The following is a 16,190-nucleotide window of genomic DNA, read 5'->3' as shown; positions in this document are numbered from 1 at the left end:
AAAAACCATATTCACAGAAAGATAGACAAAATGAAAAGGCAGAGGACTCTGTACCAGATGAAGGAAGAAGACAGAACCCCAGAAAAACAATGAAATGAAGTGGAGATAGGCAACCTTCTAGAAAAAGAATTCAGAAAAATGATAGTGAAGATGATCCAGGACCTCGGAAAAAGAATGGAGGCAAAGATCAAAAAGATGCAAGAAATGTTTAACAAAGACCTAGAAGAATTAAAGAAAAAACACTTAAAAGAACTAAAGAACAAACAAACAGAGATGAACGACACAATAACTGAAATGAAAAATACACCAGAAGCAATCAATAGCAGAATAACTGAGGCAGAAGAATGGATAAGTGACCTGGAAGACAGAATGGTGGAATTCACTGCTGCAGAACAGAATAAAGAAAAAAGAATGAAAAGAAATGAAGACAGCCTAAGAGACCTCTGGGACAACATGAAACACACCAACATTCACATTATAGGGGTCCGAGAAGGAGGAGAGAGAGAGAAAGGACGCGAGAAAATATTTGAAGAGATTATCATTGAAAACTTCCCTAACACGGGAAAGGAAATAGCCACCCAATTCCAGGAAGTGCAGAGAGTCCCATACAGGATAAACCCAAGGAGAAACATGCCGAGACACACATTAATCAAACTGACAAAAATTAAACACAAAGAAAAATTATTAAAAGCAACAAGGGAAAAATGACAAATAACATACAAGGGAACTCACATACGGTTAACAGCTGACTTCTCAGCAGAAACTCTACAAGCCAGAAGGGAGTGGCATGTATATTTAAAGTGATGAAAATGAAGAACGTACAACCAAGATTATTCTACCCAGCAAGGATCTCACTCAGATTCGATGGAGAAATCAAAAGCTTTACAGACAAGCAAAAGCTAAGAGATTACAGCAGCACCAAACCAGCTCTACCACAAATGCTAAAGGAACTTCTCTAAGTGGAAAACACAAGAGAAGAAAAGGACCTACAAAAACAAACCCAAAACAATTACGAAAATGGTATTAGGAATACATATATCGATAATTACCTTAAACGCTCCAACCAAAAGACACAGGCTCACTGAATGGATACAAAAACAAGACCTGTATATATGCTGTGTACAAGAGAACCACTTCAGACCTAGGGACACATACAGACTGAAAGTGAGGGGATGGAAAAAGATATTCCATGCAAATAGAGATCAAAAAGAAAGCTGGAGGGTTTCCCTGGTGGCGCAGTGGTTATGAGTCTCCCTGCAGATGCAGGGGACATGGGTTCATGCCCCGGTCTGGGAAGATCCCACATGCTGCGGAGCGGCTAGGCCCGTGAGCCATGGCCGTTGAGCCTGCACGTCCGGAACCTGTGCTCGACAATGGAAGAGGCCACAACAGTGAGAGGCCCACATACCGCAAAAAACAAAACAAAACAAACAAAAAAAGAAAGCTGGAGTAGCAATACTCATATCAGATAAAAGAGACTTTAAAATAAAGAATGTTACAAGAGACAAGGAAGGACACTACATAATGATCAAGGGATCAATCCAAGAAGAAGATATAACAATTATAAATATATATGCACCCAACATAGGAGCACCTCAATACATAAGGCAAATCCTAACAGCTATAAAAGAGGAAAACGACAGTAACACTATAATAGTGGGGGACTTTAACACTTCACTTACACCAATGGACAGATGATCCAGACAAAATTAGTAAGGAAACACAAGTTTTAAATGACACAAGAGACCAGATACATTTAATTGATATTTATAGGACATTCCATCCGAAAAAAGAAGATTACACTTTCTTCTCAAGTGCACACGGAACATGCTCCAGGATAGATCATATCTTGGGTCACAAATTAAGCCTTGGTAAATTTAAGAAAATTGAAATCATAGCAAGCATCTTTTTTGACCAAAACACTATGAGATTAGAAATCAATTACAGGGAAAAAAATGTAAAAAACAAATACACATGGAGGCTAAACAATACGTTACTAAACAACCAAGAGATCACTGAAGAAATCAAAGAGGAGATCAAAAAACACCTAGAGACAAATGCCAACAAAAACATGATGATCCAAAACCTATGGGATGCAGCAAAAGCAGTTCTAAGAGCGAAGTTTATAACAATACAATCTTACCTCAGGAAACAAGAAAAATCTCAAATAAACAAGCTAATCTTGCACCTAAAGGAACTAGAGAAAGAAAAACAAACTATACCCAAAGTCGGTAAAAGTAAAGAAATCATAAAGATCAGAGCAGAAATAAATGAAAGAGAAACAAAGAAAACAATAGCAAAGATCAATAAAACTAAAAGCTGGTTCTTTGAGAAGATAAACAAAATTGATAAACTTTTAGCCAGACTCATCAAGAAAAAGAGGGAGAGGACTCAAATCAGTAAAATTAGAAATGAAAAAGGAGATGTTACAACAGACACTGCAGAAATACAAAGCATCATAAGAGACTACTACAAGCAACTCTGTGTTAATAAAATGGACAACCTGGAAGAAATGGACAAATTCTTTGAAAGGTATAAACTTCCAAGACTGAACCAGGGAGAAACACAAAATATGAACAGACCAATCACAAGTAATGAAACTGACTGTAATTAAAAATCTTCCAACAAACAAAAGTCCAGGACCCGATGGCTTCACAGGTGAATTCTATCAAACATTCAGAGAAGAGCTAACACCCATCCTTCTCAAACTCTTCCAAAAAATTGCAGAGGAATAAACACTCCCAAACTCATTCTACAAGGCCACCATCACACTGATACCAACACCAAACAAAGATACTACAAAAAAAGAAAACTACAGACCAATATCACTGATGAGTATAGATGCAAAAATCCTCAACAAATACTAGCAGACAGAATCCAACAAGACAAATAAAGGATCATACACCATGATCAAGTGGGATTTAACCCAGGGATGCAAGCATTCTTCAATATATGCAAATCAATCAATGTGATATACCATATTAACAAATTGAAGGAGAAAAACCATATGATCATTTCAATAGATGCAGAAAAAACTTTTGACAAATTTCAACACCCATTTATGATAAAAACTCTCCAGAGGGCTTCCCTGGTGGCGCAGTGGTTGAGAGTCCGCCTGCCGATGCAGGGGACGCGGGTTCGTGCCCCGGTCCGGGAGGATCCCACATGCTGCGGAGGAGCTGGGCCCGTGGGCCATGGCCGCTGGGCCTGCGCGTCCGGAGCCTGTGCTCCGCAGTGGGAGAGGCCACAGCAGTGAGAGGCCCGCATACCGCAAAAAACAAAAAACAAAAACAAAACAAAAAAAAACTCTCCAGAAAATGGGCATAGAGGGAAGCTACCTCAACATAATAAAGCCCATGTATTACAAACCCACAGCAAATATCATTCTCAATGGTGAAAAACTGAAATCATTTCCTCTAAGATCAGGAACAAGACAAAGATGTCCACTTTGGCCACTATTATTCATCACAGTTTTGGAAGTCCTAGCCACGGCAATCAGAGAAGAAAAAGAAATAAAAGGAATACAAATTGGAAAAGAAGAAGGAAAACTGTCAGTGTTTGCAGATGATATGACACTATACACAGACAATCCTAAAGAAGCCACCAGAAAACTACCAGAGCTAATCAATGAAACTGGTAAAGTTGCAGGATACAAAGTTAATGTACAGAAATCTCTTGCATTCCTATACACTAACAACGAAAGATCAGAAAGAGAAATTAAGGAAACAATCCCATTCACCACTGCAACAAAAAGAATAAAATACCTAGGAATAAACCTACCTAAGGAGGTAAAAGACCTGTACTCAGAAAATTATATAAGACACTGATGAAGGAAATCAAAGATGACACAAACAGATGGAGAGATATACCATGTTCTTGGATTGGAAGAATCAATATTGGGAAAATGACTATACTACCAAACAAAGCAATCTACAGATTCAATGCAATCCCTATCAAATTACCAATGGCATTTTTTACGGAACTAGAACAAAAAATCTTAAAATTTGTATGGTGACATAAAAGACCCCAATAAGCCAAAGGAACCTTGAGGGATAAAAATGGAGCTGGAAGAATCAGACTCCCTGACTTCAGACTATACTACAAAGCTACAGTAATCAAGACGGTATGGTACTGGCACAAAAACAGAAAGATAGATCAATGGAACAGGATAGAAAGTCCAGAGATAAACCGATGCACCTATGGTCAACTAATCTATGACAAAGGAGGATATACAATAGAGAAAAAACAGTGTCTTCAATAAGTGCTGATGGGAAAACTAGACAGCTACATGTAAAAGAATGAAATTAGAACACTCCCTAACACGATGCACAAAAATAAACTCAAAATGGATTAGAGACTTAAATGTAAGACTAGACACTATAAAACTCTTAGAGGAAAACTTAGGAAGAACACTCTTTGACAGAAATCACAGCAAGATCCATCGTGACCCACCTCCTAGAGTAACGGAAATAAAAAAAAAACAAACAAATGGGACTTAATGAAACTTAAAAGCTTTTGCATAGCAAAGGAAGCTATAAACAAGACGAACAGACAACCCTCCGAATGGGAGAAAATATTTGCAAAAGAATCAAGGGACAAAGGATTAATCTCCAAAATATATAAACAGCTCATGAAGCTCAATATTAAAAAACCATACAACCCAATCACAAAATGGGCAGAAGACCTAAATAGACATTTCTCCAAAGAAGACATACAGATGGCCAAGAGGCACATGAAAAGATGCTCAACATCACTAATTGTTAGAGAAATGCAAACCAAAATGACAATGAGGTATCACCTTACACCAGTTAGAATGGGCATTATCAGAAAATCTAAAAACAACAAATGCTGGAGAGAGTGTGGAGAAAATGGAATCCTCTTACACCGTTGGTGGGAATGTACACTGATACAGCCACTATGTAGAACAGTATGGTGGGTCCTTAAAAGACTACAAATGTAATTACTATATGAACCAGCAATCCCACTACTGGGCATATACCCAGAGAAAACCATAATTCAAAAAGACACATGCACCCCAATGTTCACTGCAGCACTATTTACAATAGCCAGGTCATGGAAGCAACCTAATGCCCATCGACAGACAAATGGATAAAGACTATGTAGTACATATATACAATGCAATATTACTCAGCCATAAAAAGGAACGATACTGGATCTTTTGTAGAGACAGGGATGGACCTAGAGACTGTCATACAGACTGAAATAAGTCAGAAAGAGAAAAACAAATATCATATATTAACGCATGTATGTGGAATCTAGAAAAATGGTACAGATGAACCAGTTTGCAAGGCAGAAATAGAGACACAGATGTAGAGAACATATGGACACCAAGGGGGGAAAGTGGGGTGGGAGGGTTGGTGGTGTTGGGATGAATTGGGAGATTGGGATTGACATATATACACTAATGTGTATAAAATAGATAACTAATAAGAACCTGCTGTATAAAAAAATAAATTAAAAAAATTTTAATAAAAAGTTATGAAGTAAAAAAGAACATTTATTAGAGCTATCCATTACTTTCCTTACTCACAAAGGCTGTTCTAGCTAGGTAGCAATATATTGATAGTAACATAACAAAACCAATTCAAAGTAATTCAATACAACCTATTTAAAAACTACATACATGTAAATTGTGGTAAAACTGAAAAAAATTTTTTAGGCTTAGCACAGAAAACCAAAATCAATGTTTTCTATGATCTCCCCAGTTAATTTTGATTTTCCTTAAGATTTGACGAGAGGCCACAAAATAGGCACATTTATTAATCAATTATAATAGTATTTGTCATGCAAATAGGATTTGCTAGCCTTATTTCCATAGGCAGCAATGCTGGACAGCTTAGAGTTCTGGGTCATAAATTACAATAAAACATGGATCTTCTGTTATTTGCAATGACAAATTTTTTTTTTTTTCTTTGCGGTACGCGGGCCTCTCACTGTTGTGGCCTCTCCCGTTGGAGAGCACAGGATCCGGACGCGCAGGCTCAGTGGCAATGGCTCACGGGCCCAGCCTCTCTGTGGCATGTGGGATCTTCCCAGACCGGGGCACGAACCCGTGTCCCCTGCTTTGGCAGGCAGACTCTCAACCACTGTGCCACCAGGGAAGCCCCAAATTTTGTTTCTTATAGTTAACTAGGAGTTAACAACATTTATCACTTAGAATATTTCTATTAATAATGTTGGAAAAATATTGCATATCTATTCTAGTAGTTTTAACTTTTTCTTAGAGCAGAATTATTTCATTTAAGGAAAACATCTAGAATTTCATTAGCCAAGATGAACAAATGCAGAGTTTCTACAACTGATAGGGAGCAATAGGTGATCCTCCCCACACCCCTCCAAGGAGTACTTTCATTTCCTCAACCTAGTTTAAACCTTCAGTGCTGAATGAAGTGTCAATATAAAAATAGCTTGAAAACAATGGTGTTGTCTATTCTCCTTATTTCACTCTTATGGAAACAAAGACACAGAGGTATCTAATGAGGGAGTCCTAACCATCCCCCATGTTTCTTAACTCCCAAGCCGTGCCCTTATCTATCACACTACAGTACTCTATTTTCCTCTTGTAGAATTGGGAAACATAAACCCTGAACATGAAAGAAATTATTTTTGATTAGTTTGGAATTCTCTTCTGTCTAAAAGTTGTTTACTCTGAAGTGTGAGATTTCCCTATATGGTTCACCAGCTAAAAGCTGCATGGATTGGGCTGAGTATTTCCTAATTCTGTAATCAGGGATTGATTTACATTGTTGACAAATGCATCCTTTAGAATCCCAACGTAAACTTTAAATGTTCGAAGTTGTGGAAAGGGTATAGTGCACTGAGAACTCAGATATGATTTTAATATGCAAACTTTGTTGGAGAGGAAAGGCATGAATATTCATAAGAAAATAGATTTTAAATGTCATGAATTTCTTGTTGGGCAATAACGAGGAGGCTGGCTAACCACAGTGTACTGTACAATGAAAACATTTCTTCCAGAATGTCCTTTACGGTTATTTATGAATAGCTACCACTCACCCCTCCATGCTCTGGCAGCCACCATTTTTTTTCCAGTATTTTACACATTTTATCTTACTTATTCCTTAAAACAGTTCTATTGCGATTATGACCATAGACAGACAGGCAGGCTTTGAACCTGGGTATTTAATACTCTACCTCCATGATCTCTATTCTCTATGCCTCCTAAACTTCAGACTGTGTGGCTATAGTACCCAGGACAATGCTGACATTAGTGAAACTCAATACTGAGAATGTACAGAATGATTCTCACCTTAGACCAGTCACCCATTCGCCACACATAGCATTTGGAGTAATCCTCGCAGTCCTCAGCCTCCCTGGGTCTGGTGGAGAGGACGCATTTCTTCCTAGGGTTAGTACACCTCACGGTCCGATGACGTACACCTTTGCCACACTTCACTGAACACTGGAAGATAACAGCAGAGAAGTGTGGATAAAGCTGGTGATTAAGAGATACAGACTGATGATCAAATTACGTTAGGATTTGGTTCTCATCATCTCTCACAAGCCTATTACCCACATAAAGGCCAGAATGAAGGAGAAGGAGAAGGAGAACACCAGGCTACAGCCCAGCATCAGAGGCCAGGTGGAGCTTCGGTATAGTGTCTAGGGGTGAATGGGTTTCAGGAACACAGGACCATTACTACAGACAGTCCTGTAACACAGGGATTGTTTATGAAAGACAAATAATAAAGAACGAACAAAATGTAAAACGCTAAACTTGACTGACATCAATTTTTTGCATATAATTATATAAGGAAATTCATTTTATTTTTGCTAAGATTTAGTTTGTTTTAGCCTTAAGTGTTTGTGAAAAATGACAATTTCTAAGAGAATATCATTTCTCAAAACTTTTCTTAAAGCTAAAACAGAGAAAACATAGCAAAAACAAAACAGTTGCTTTACATAATTATACACCCCTAGAAATAATCATTCTCAATGGCTACATGGATTGAAAATATAATTCAGTTCAAAATTAGTTCATTTTATGAATAACTGATGCTTGACTGACAGTGTGACATAACAGGTATGAAGCACGTAAGATGTAACTGACCATACCATTTACATTTATGCTCCCCATTATGGAATATGTATAAAGCTTCCCAGTTTTACAAAGTTATGCATCACTGATTATCTGGACACAGGAACCAAAATGGCATTGGGTGGGAGACGGGAGAGGGGGGGGGATGAGAGATATAGCAAAACTGGACAACCTAATTTATATCTGTGTCTAAAAAAGGTCCAAAGAAAGAGCTGAAGGTATGCATGTAGCAAGAATGTAGTAGAGGAATAACCATGCAGATTCCAGTAGCTGTCTTCCTGAAAACTTAAGCATAGAACTCTTGAAGTTTTAAATACAATAATATTTGCACAAATGCGTCATTGTCTCATAATTTATGGTTTGCATTTGAATATCCTGAGCCTTAAGGTGGACTACATGTGTGATTTGGCATTTTAAGATTTACGTTTTTATTTTTTGCAATCAAAACTAACCTTGATCCATAAACTCAATTTTAATATTAAATCAAGACAAAAGAGACATTTTTAAAATTGGTACTCTGCATTGACCTATTACTTCTCCTACCTGGTGCCAAAAATCTGTATGGTAGGATATTTCTGACCTATTTCCTCCTGAAGAGTTTGTAGAAATGCTAGTTAGGCTGAAGGAAGTGTATTTCTGTTTCTCTGATGTTCGCATGAGTCTTTTCTCCAGATTGTACTCATCCATTTTCATGTAAAATTGGACAATCCATTCTCAAAAGTACTCATTACAAACGAGGAAGAATCTATGCCAGAGTGAGATATAGCTTAGAAAAGTAAGACAAGAGAAAGTCACACTATTTGCTAGTGTGTTTTTTTTGTGGGGGTTGGGTTAATTGAAGAATATTCCCAAACCTCATTATTTAAGCTACTTTATCCTCAATTTTCAAAAGAATGGCTACTTATTGCAGCCTAGCATTTTCTATTTGTCATTTTTACATCTTAGTTAATATTCTGAAATTAAGCATATTTTGCTCTGGGTGTGTGTGCACATATGTCTTTGTGTATACATATGCGTATACAAGTGTGAGGGTGTTTATGCATGTGTGTGTGTGTGCATGCAAGCACACGCTCACCTAAAATGCTCCAGAGCAGCTAGTAAATATAAGTAATGACTGGTGTTATCATAAGAAGATATGTATCATGATAACAGAAAATAAGCATACAGTTTGGCATGGAACAAAGCTGCATGCTACATACTACATGCTAGTGGGTGTATGGTACAGTGAGCCTGGCAGCACTGGGTTCAAATCCTAGCTGCAACACTAAGCAGGACTTTGGGTAAACTATTTAATTTCTCTGAGCTGCAGTATTTCAGAAGGGTGAAACTTAACTTTTTTGCATTGCTGATTAAATACCAACAAGATACTAAATAAGAAGTAAGAACAGAATCCCTGCTCACAGGAAAAGACTGCTAAATGTTAATGTCCTTTCTTCTCCTTTCTCTTCTAATGCTCAGGAATATGAGTCAAATGTGTATTTTTTCTTAACATCTTTATTGGAGTATAATTGCTTTACAATGGTGTGTTAGTTTCTGCTTTATAACAAAGTGAATCAGCTATACATATACATATATCCCCATATCTCCTCCCTCTTGCGTCTCCCTCCCACTCTCCCTATCCCACCCCTCTAGGTGGTCACAAAGCACCAAGCTGATCTTCCTGTGCTATGTGGCTGCTTCCCACTAGCTATCTATTTTACATTTGGTAGTGTATATAAGTCCATGCCACTCTCTCCAAATGTGTATTTTCATATGTGTCCACTAAAGAGTATACTCATGGTAAAGAAATAAAAAAGCTGGATTCTAAAATGTATACAATATATGCTCTTGATTACGTTACAATAGTCACAGAACAAAGAATAAATCTGTTTTTTCCTACTTTCAAAATTACTTATAATGAATGTATTCCTTTTATTACCAGAAAAACCAATAAATGGTGCTAAAACTGCCATGCAGAGAGACTCTGAACATGATAAAACATGACTTTATATAGGCTAAGAGTAAGAAAATCAGAGGGAAACGGAGAAGCATCAGGGTGGGTACCACACCTCGGACCACACGCCCGCCTCCCACACGGTCATGCAGTCCTGGCCCTCGCAGCGTTGGGTGGAGGCCGGCTTGGGCCCGGCGCAGTCCCTCTCCTGGGCTCTCATAAGGGTTCCATTGCTCAGCTGCTTGGTACAGGCCACTTGTCTGCTCTGCATCCCTTTTCCACAAGTTCGTGAACATGGGGTCCATTCTGTCATCATCCATCTAAAAGTAAAGCAAGAGTCACTGAGACAAGTTAAAAGATATCTACTTACTACATATTTTGACATGGACAGAATTAGCAGGATGCTTACACAATAGATTTATACCATTTTTCTTTTTTTTACTGATATTTGAGGTTTCCCTAAGACACCTAGGCTTTATATTGCTTCTCCACAATTCTCATCTCAGGACCTTGCTCTTATTAAAATCTCAAAGAATGTATTAGACTCCATCCCTGTCATGCTGAACGCTTTGCCTGCTACTGCCCATCACGTCATATTGCCATCCTGAGGTACCTAACAAGTATAAAGTTGCTAATATACATGAGTTGTTCCTATTCTTTGCATTTTCAATCTTCACAATAACCCTATATATTAGGTACTACAATTATCATGGCCTTTTACAGAAAGGTAAACCAAGGCAAGGAGAGGTGTAGTAACTTACCAAAGGCCACAGATTGTGGAGTAATCAGGTTGCAGACTACCTCACAAAAATACATGTGCAGGTATTTGCAACCTAACCTTGCACCAAAAGCAATTAGAGAAAGAAGAACAAAAAAACCCCAAAGTTAGCAGAAGGAAAGAAATCATAAAGATCAGATCAGAAATAAATGAACAAGAAATGAAGGAAATGAGAGCAAAGATCAATAAAACTAAAAGCTGGTTCCTTGAGAAGATAAACAAAATTGATAAACCATCAGCCAGACTCATCAAGAAAAAATGGGAGATGACTCAAAACAATAGAATTAGAAATGAAAAAGGAGAAGTAACAACTGACACTGCAGAAATACAAAGGAGCATGAGAGATTAATACAAGCAACTCTATGCCAATAAAATGGACAACCTGGAAGAAATGGACAAATTCTTAGAAATGCGCAACCTCCCAAGACTGAATCGGGAAGAAATAGAAAATATGAACAGACCAATCATGAGCACTGAAATTGAAACTGTGATTAAAAATCTTCTAACAAACAAAGGCCCAGGACCAGATGGCTTAACAGGTGAATTCTATCAAACATTTAGAGAAGAACTAACACCTATCCTTCTCAAACTCTTCCAAAATATAGCAGAGGGAGGAACACTCCCAAACTCACTCTACGAGGCCACCATCACCCTGATACCAAAACCAGACAAGGATATCACAAAGATAGAAAACGACAGGCCAATATCACTGATGAACATAGACGCAAAAATCCTCAACAAAATACTAGCAAACAGAATCCATAAGCACATTAAAAGGATCATACACCATGATCAAGTGGGGTTTATCCCAGGAATGCAAGGAATCTTCAATATATGCAAATCAATCAATGTGATACACCATATTAACAAACTGAAGGAGAAAAACCATATGATCATCTCAATAGATGCAGAGAAAGCTTTTGACAAAATTCAACATGCATATATGATAAAAACCCTGTAAAAGGAATCCAAATCGGAAAAGAAGAAGTAAAGCTGTCACTGTTTGCAGATGACATGATACTATACATAGAGAATCCTAAAGATGCTACCAGAAAACTACTAGAGCTAATCAATGAATTTGGTAAGTAGCAGGATACAAAATTAATGCACAGAAATTTCTTTGCATTCCTATACACTAATGACGAAAAATCTGAAAGTGAAATTAAGAAAACACTCCCATTTACCATTGCAACAAAAAGAATATAATATCTAGGAATAAACCTACCTAAGGAGACAGAAGAGCTGCATGCAGAAAATTATAAGACACTTTTGAAAGAAATTAAAGATGATACAAATAGATGGAGAGATAGACAATGTTCTTGGATTGGAAGAATCAACATTGTGAAAATGACTCTAATACCCAAAGCAATCTACAGATTCAATGCAACCCCTACCAAACTACCACTGGCATTTTTCACAGAACTAGAACAAAAAATTTCACAGTTTGTATGGAAACACAAAAGACCCCTAATAGCCAAAGCAATCTTGAGAACAAAAAATGGAGCTGGAGGAATCAGGCTCCCTGGCTTCAGACTATACTACAAAGTTACAGTAGTCAAGATAGTATGGTACTGGCACAAAAACAGAAATATAGATAAATGGACCAGGATATAAAGCCCAGAGATAAACCCATGCACATATGGAACCTTATCTTTGATAAAGGAGGCAGGAATGTACACTGGAGAAAGGACAGCCTCTTCAATAAGTGGTGCTGGGAAAACTGGACAGGTACATGTAAAAGTATGAGATTAGAACACTCCCTAACACCATACACAAAAATAAGCTCAAAATGGATTAAAGACCTAAATGGAAGGCCAGAAACTATCAAACTCTTAGAGGAAAACAGAGGCAGAACATTCTATGACATAAATCATAGCAAGATCCTTTTTGACCCACCTCCTAGAGAAATGGAAATAAAAACAAAAATAAACAAATGGGACCTGTTGAAACTTAACAGCTTTTGCACAGCAAAGGAAATCATAAACAAGACCAAAAGACAACCCTCAGAATGGGAGAAAATATTTGCAAATGAAGCAACTGACAAAGGATTAAACTCCAAAATTTAGAAGCAGCTCATGCAGCTCAATAACAAAAAAACAAAGACCCCAATCCAAAAATGGGCAGAAGACCTAAATAGACATTTCTTCAAAGAAGATATACAGATTGCCAACAAACACATGAAAGAATGCTCAACATCATTAATCATTAGAGAAATGCAAATCAAAACTGCAATGAGATATCATCTCACACCAGTCAGAATGGCCATCATCAAAAAATACAGAAACAATAAATGTTGGAGAGGGTGTGGAGAAAAGGGAATACTCTTGCACTGTTGGTGGGAATGTGAATTGGTACAGCCACTATGGAGAACAGTATGGAAGTTCCTTAAAAAACTACAAATAGAACTACCATATGACCCAGCAATCCCACTACTGGGCATATACTCTGAGAAAACCATAATTCAAAAAGAGTCATGTACCAAAATGTTCATTGCAGCTCTATTTACAATAGCCAGGACATGGAAGCAACCTAAGTGTCCACCATCGGATGACTGGATAAAGAAGATGTGGCACATATATACAATGGAATATTACTCAGCCATAAAAAGAAACGAAACTGAGTTATTTGTAGTGAGATGGATGGACCTAGAGTCTGTCATACAGAGTGAAGTAAGTCAGAAAGAGAAAGACAAATATCATATGCTAACACATATATATAGAATGTCAGAAAAAAAAATGTCATGAAGAACCTAGGGGTAAGATGGGAATAAAGACACAGACCTACTAGAGGATGGACTTGAGGATATGGGGAGGGGAAGGGTAAGCTGTGACAAAGTGAGAGAGTGGCAGGGACTCTCTGTATATACACTACCAAACATAAAATAGATAGCTAGTGGGAAGCAGCTGCATAGCACAGGGAGATCAGCTCGGTGTTTTGTGACCACCTAGAGGGGTGGGATAGGTAGGGTGGGAGGGAGGGACATGCAAGAGTGAAGAGATATGGGAACATATGTATATGTACAGCTGATTCACTTTGTTATAAAGCAGAAACTAACATAGCATTGTAAAGCAATTATATTCCAATAAAGATGTTAAAAAAAAAAAAAAGAAGCCTGCCACAGAGAACTCCCTACTTATCTGGAGGAAGTAATCACTAATGTATTATGCCCATCACCTGCCACCGATTGCTGTTGAACACAATAACATTTGCACTGCAGTACTGCCTCTAATGAAGTTCCTGTCTGCTCATCTTTCAAGTATGATGCAGACCTACCATTTTGCTTTGGAGTCCCCTAGTAGATTTTTCCTAAAGTGAGTATTTATCTTCCAAATTTATTTCAGTTTCTGCTTCATCTTTCTGTACAAGGATACCTAGGCTATAAGCACAATTTAAACCCATCTATATGCCTTTCCCCTCAACTAGGGAACCAACCATGGAACTATGGAAGACACTACTGAAAAGAGAAGTATTTGCAATTTCATGAAATCCTAATTTTTAAAATAAAATATATTTTCGAAATCCTTAGTATAATGATAAAAGGTTACTTTTTTCATTCCTTGGAAAGCTGCTGAAAAATAAGAACAAAAATATGAAACATATTGTAGTGAGAGAAAACATTTTATATTTTAGAATTCATCTAATTGGGAATTATCTCATTTCCTCATCTTCAAGCCTCCTTCTTACAAAGCTATTTACTAGTGCATTAATATATTTTATATTTGGTACATAGGGTTACATCAGGCCATTTGGTGACTTTTTCAAAAAATGTGAATGGTAATTAGAATGTTTTTTACCATGGTGGGGAAAAAAGAAGCAGCAAGAGGAACAAAAGTTGTGCTATGGCAGTAAATCTTGGAAAGATTTCCTGTGATGACCCCTCAGGATTGCCCATGTCCGTTTCTTACTTTCTAGTATTTTGGTTAACCTCACTGACATTGCTTCTTGGTGGTTCAAAATACACTGCCTCCTTTTCCAAGGGAAAGAAGATAATAATTGCTAACAAAAAGACTTCCAGTCTCCAGCTGCAAAAATTTCTCACTCAGAAATGTATCAACCTTTTAAAACTATTCATTTTACCAAGTCATTATCGAGGCATTTTCCCCCAAGATAGCTGAGGTCAGTGAATGAATAATAAATGGTGTGTACTGTACATTCTGATTCTTCACAGACCAGGTTAGGAAGTGACAATTATGCTCTAGTCCTCAGATCCAGGTCATTCAAGATTCCTGATATATCAGAAAAAGCTCCTGCTCTTTTATCCAAATGGGAAAGCTATATGGTATATAAAAGAAATGGTGTTTTGAAATATTTTAATAAATTATTTAACAAAAGATAAATTAGCATTTTAATGTCTATTAAAAGAGATTAAAAAAAGAGAAAGAGGGTTTCCCTGGTGACGCAGTGGTTGACAGTCCGCCTGCCAATGCAGGGGACACGGGTTCGTGCCCCGGTCCGGGAAGATCCCATATACCGCGGAGCGCTGGGCCCGTGAGCCATGACCGCTGAGCCTGTGCGTCCGGAGCCTGGGCTCTGCAACGGGAGAGGCCACAACAGTGAGAGCCCCGCGTACGGCAAAAAAAAAAAAAAGCGAGAGAAAGATAATTCTTAGGAATAGTAATAACAACAAAAAAATCCAGGTTCTTTAGCTGACAGGGCAAAAGCTAAAAACTCAGCATCTGTTATCTGCCTAGCAATGGATGGAAAAGACTCAAGGACCTGACTGTAGGCAGCAATATTTCCCTAGGTCACCCTTTCTGTTGATTACTACCCTGCCTTATAAAAACACGCAACTAAAGCAGCCGCATAGCACAGGAAGATAGCTCGGTGCTTTGTGACCACCTAGGGAGGGGGGGAGGGAGGGAGACACAAGAGGGAAGAGATATGGGGACATATGTATATGTATAACTGATTCACTTTGTTATAAAGCAGAAACTAACACACCATTGTAAAGCAATTATACGCCAATAAAGATGTTAAACAAAACAAAACAAAAACACGTAATTAAAGTTAGTTGAAAAGCATATAGTTCGGCTTGTGCAAAGGGCATTATTGAACATTATTGAAAGTAATGTACGTTTTTCTTTTGCATATTCTTTTACATACCATTCTTCTATTCTCTGGAAGCATATTTTTCCCTCTGAGGGGGAGGGTAGAATTGTTAGAGCACGAATGCAAAGAAAGGAAAAAGATAATCAGCTTTTGATACCTTAAATACACTGAGTCTACAGAAAAGCAAGTCTTGAAATTTCAGCTTTGTAGAGGAAGACAAGATTTTCCAAATTCTTTTAAGCTGGTTGACATAGCATGAGCCATATCTGGAGGGCTTAACAATTGAGTTTTGCAATAAGCCAGAAATAGAAGGAACTTGGGATGCAGTGCTACCTCTGAAGGGGAAGGTG

General features: G+C 37.8%; 1 protein-coding gene across 1 annotated transcript in view; it reads right to left on the bottom strand.

Annotated features, from left to right (window-relative positions):
- ADAMTS19 (ADAM metallopeptidase with thrombospondin type 1 motif 19) overlaps positions 1-16,190 on the bottom strand; it is a 282,978-nt gene that overhangs the window by 23,656 nt on the left and 243,132 nt on the right. Inside the window, exons 20-21 of the mRNA XM_007459995.1 lie at positions 10,129-10,333; positions 7,292-7,444 (exon numbers count right to left, since the gene is read on the bottom strand). Of these exons, the coding sequence (XP_007460057.1) occupies positions 7,292-7,444; positions 10,129-10,333 (358 nt within the window). The remainder of the gene's footprint in view (positions 1-7,291; positions 7,445-10,128; positions 10,334-16,190) is intronic.

The sequence above is a fragment of the Lipotes vexillifer genome, unplaced genomic scaffold (genome assembly GCF_000442215.2).
Source record: "Lipotes vexillifer unplaced genomic scaffold, Lipotes_vexillifer_v1.1 scaffold44, whole genome shotgun sequence".
NCBI lineage: Eukaryota > Metazoa > Chordata > Mammalia > Artiodactyla > Lipotidae > Lipotes > Lipotes vexillifer.
The sequence above is the reverse complement of the archived record's forward strand: the minus strand, read 5'-3'. Positions and strand labels throughout refer to the sequence as shown.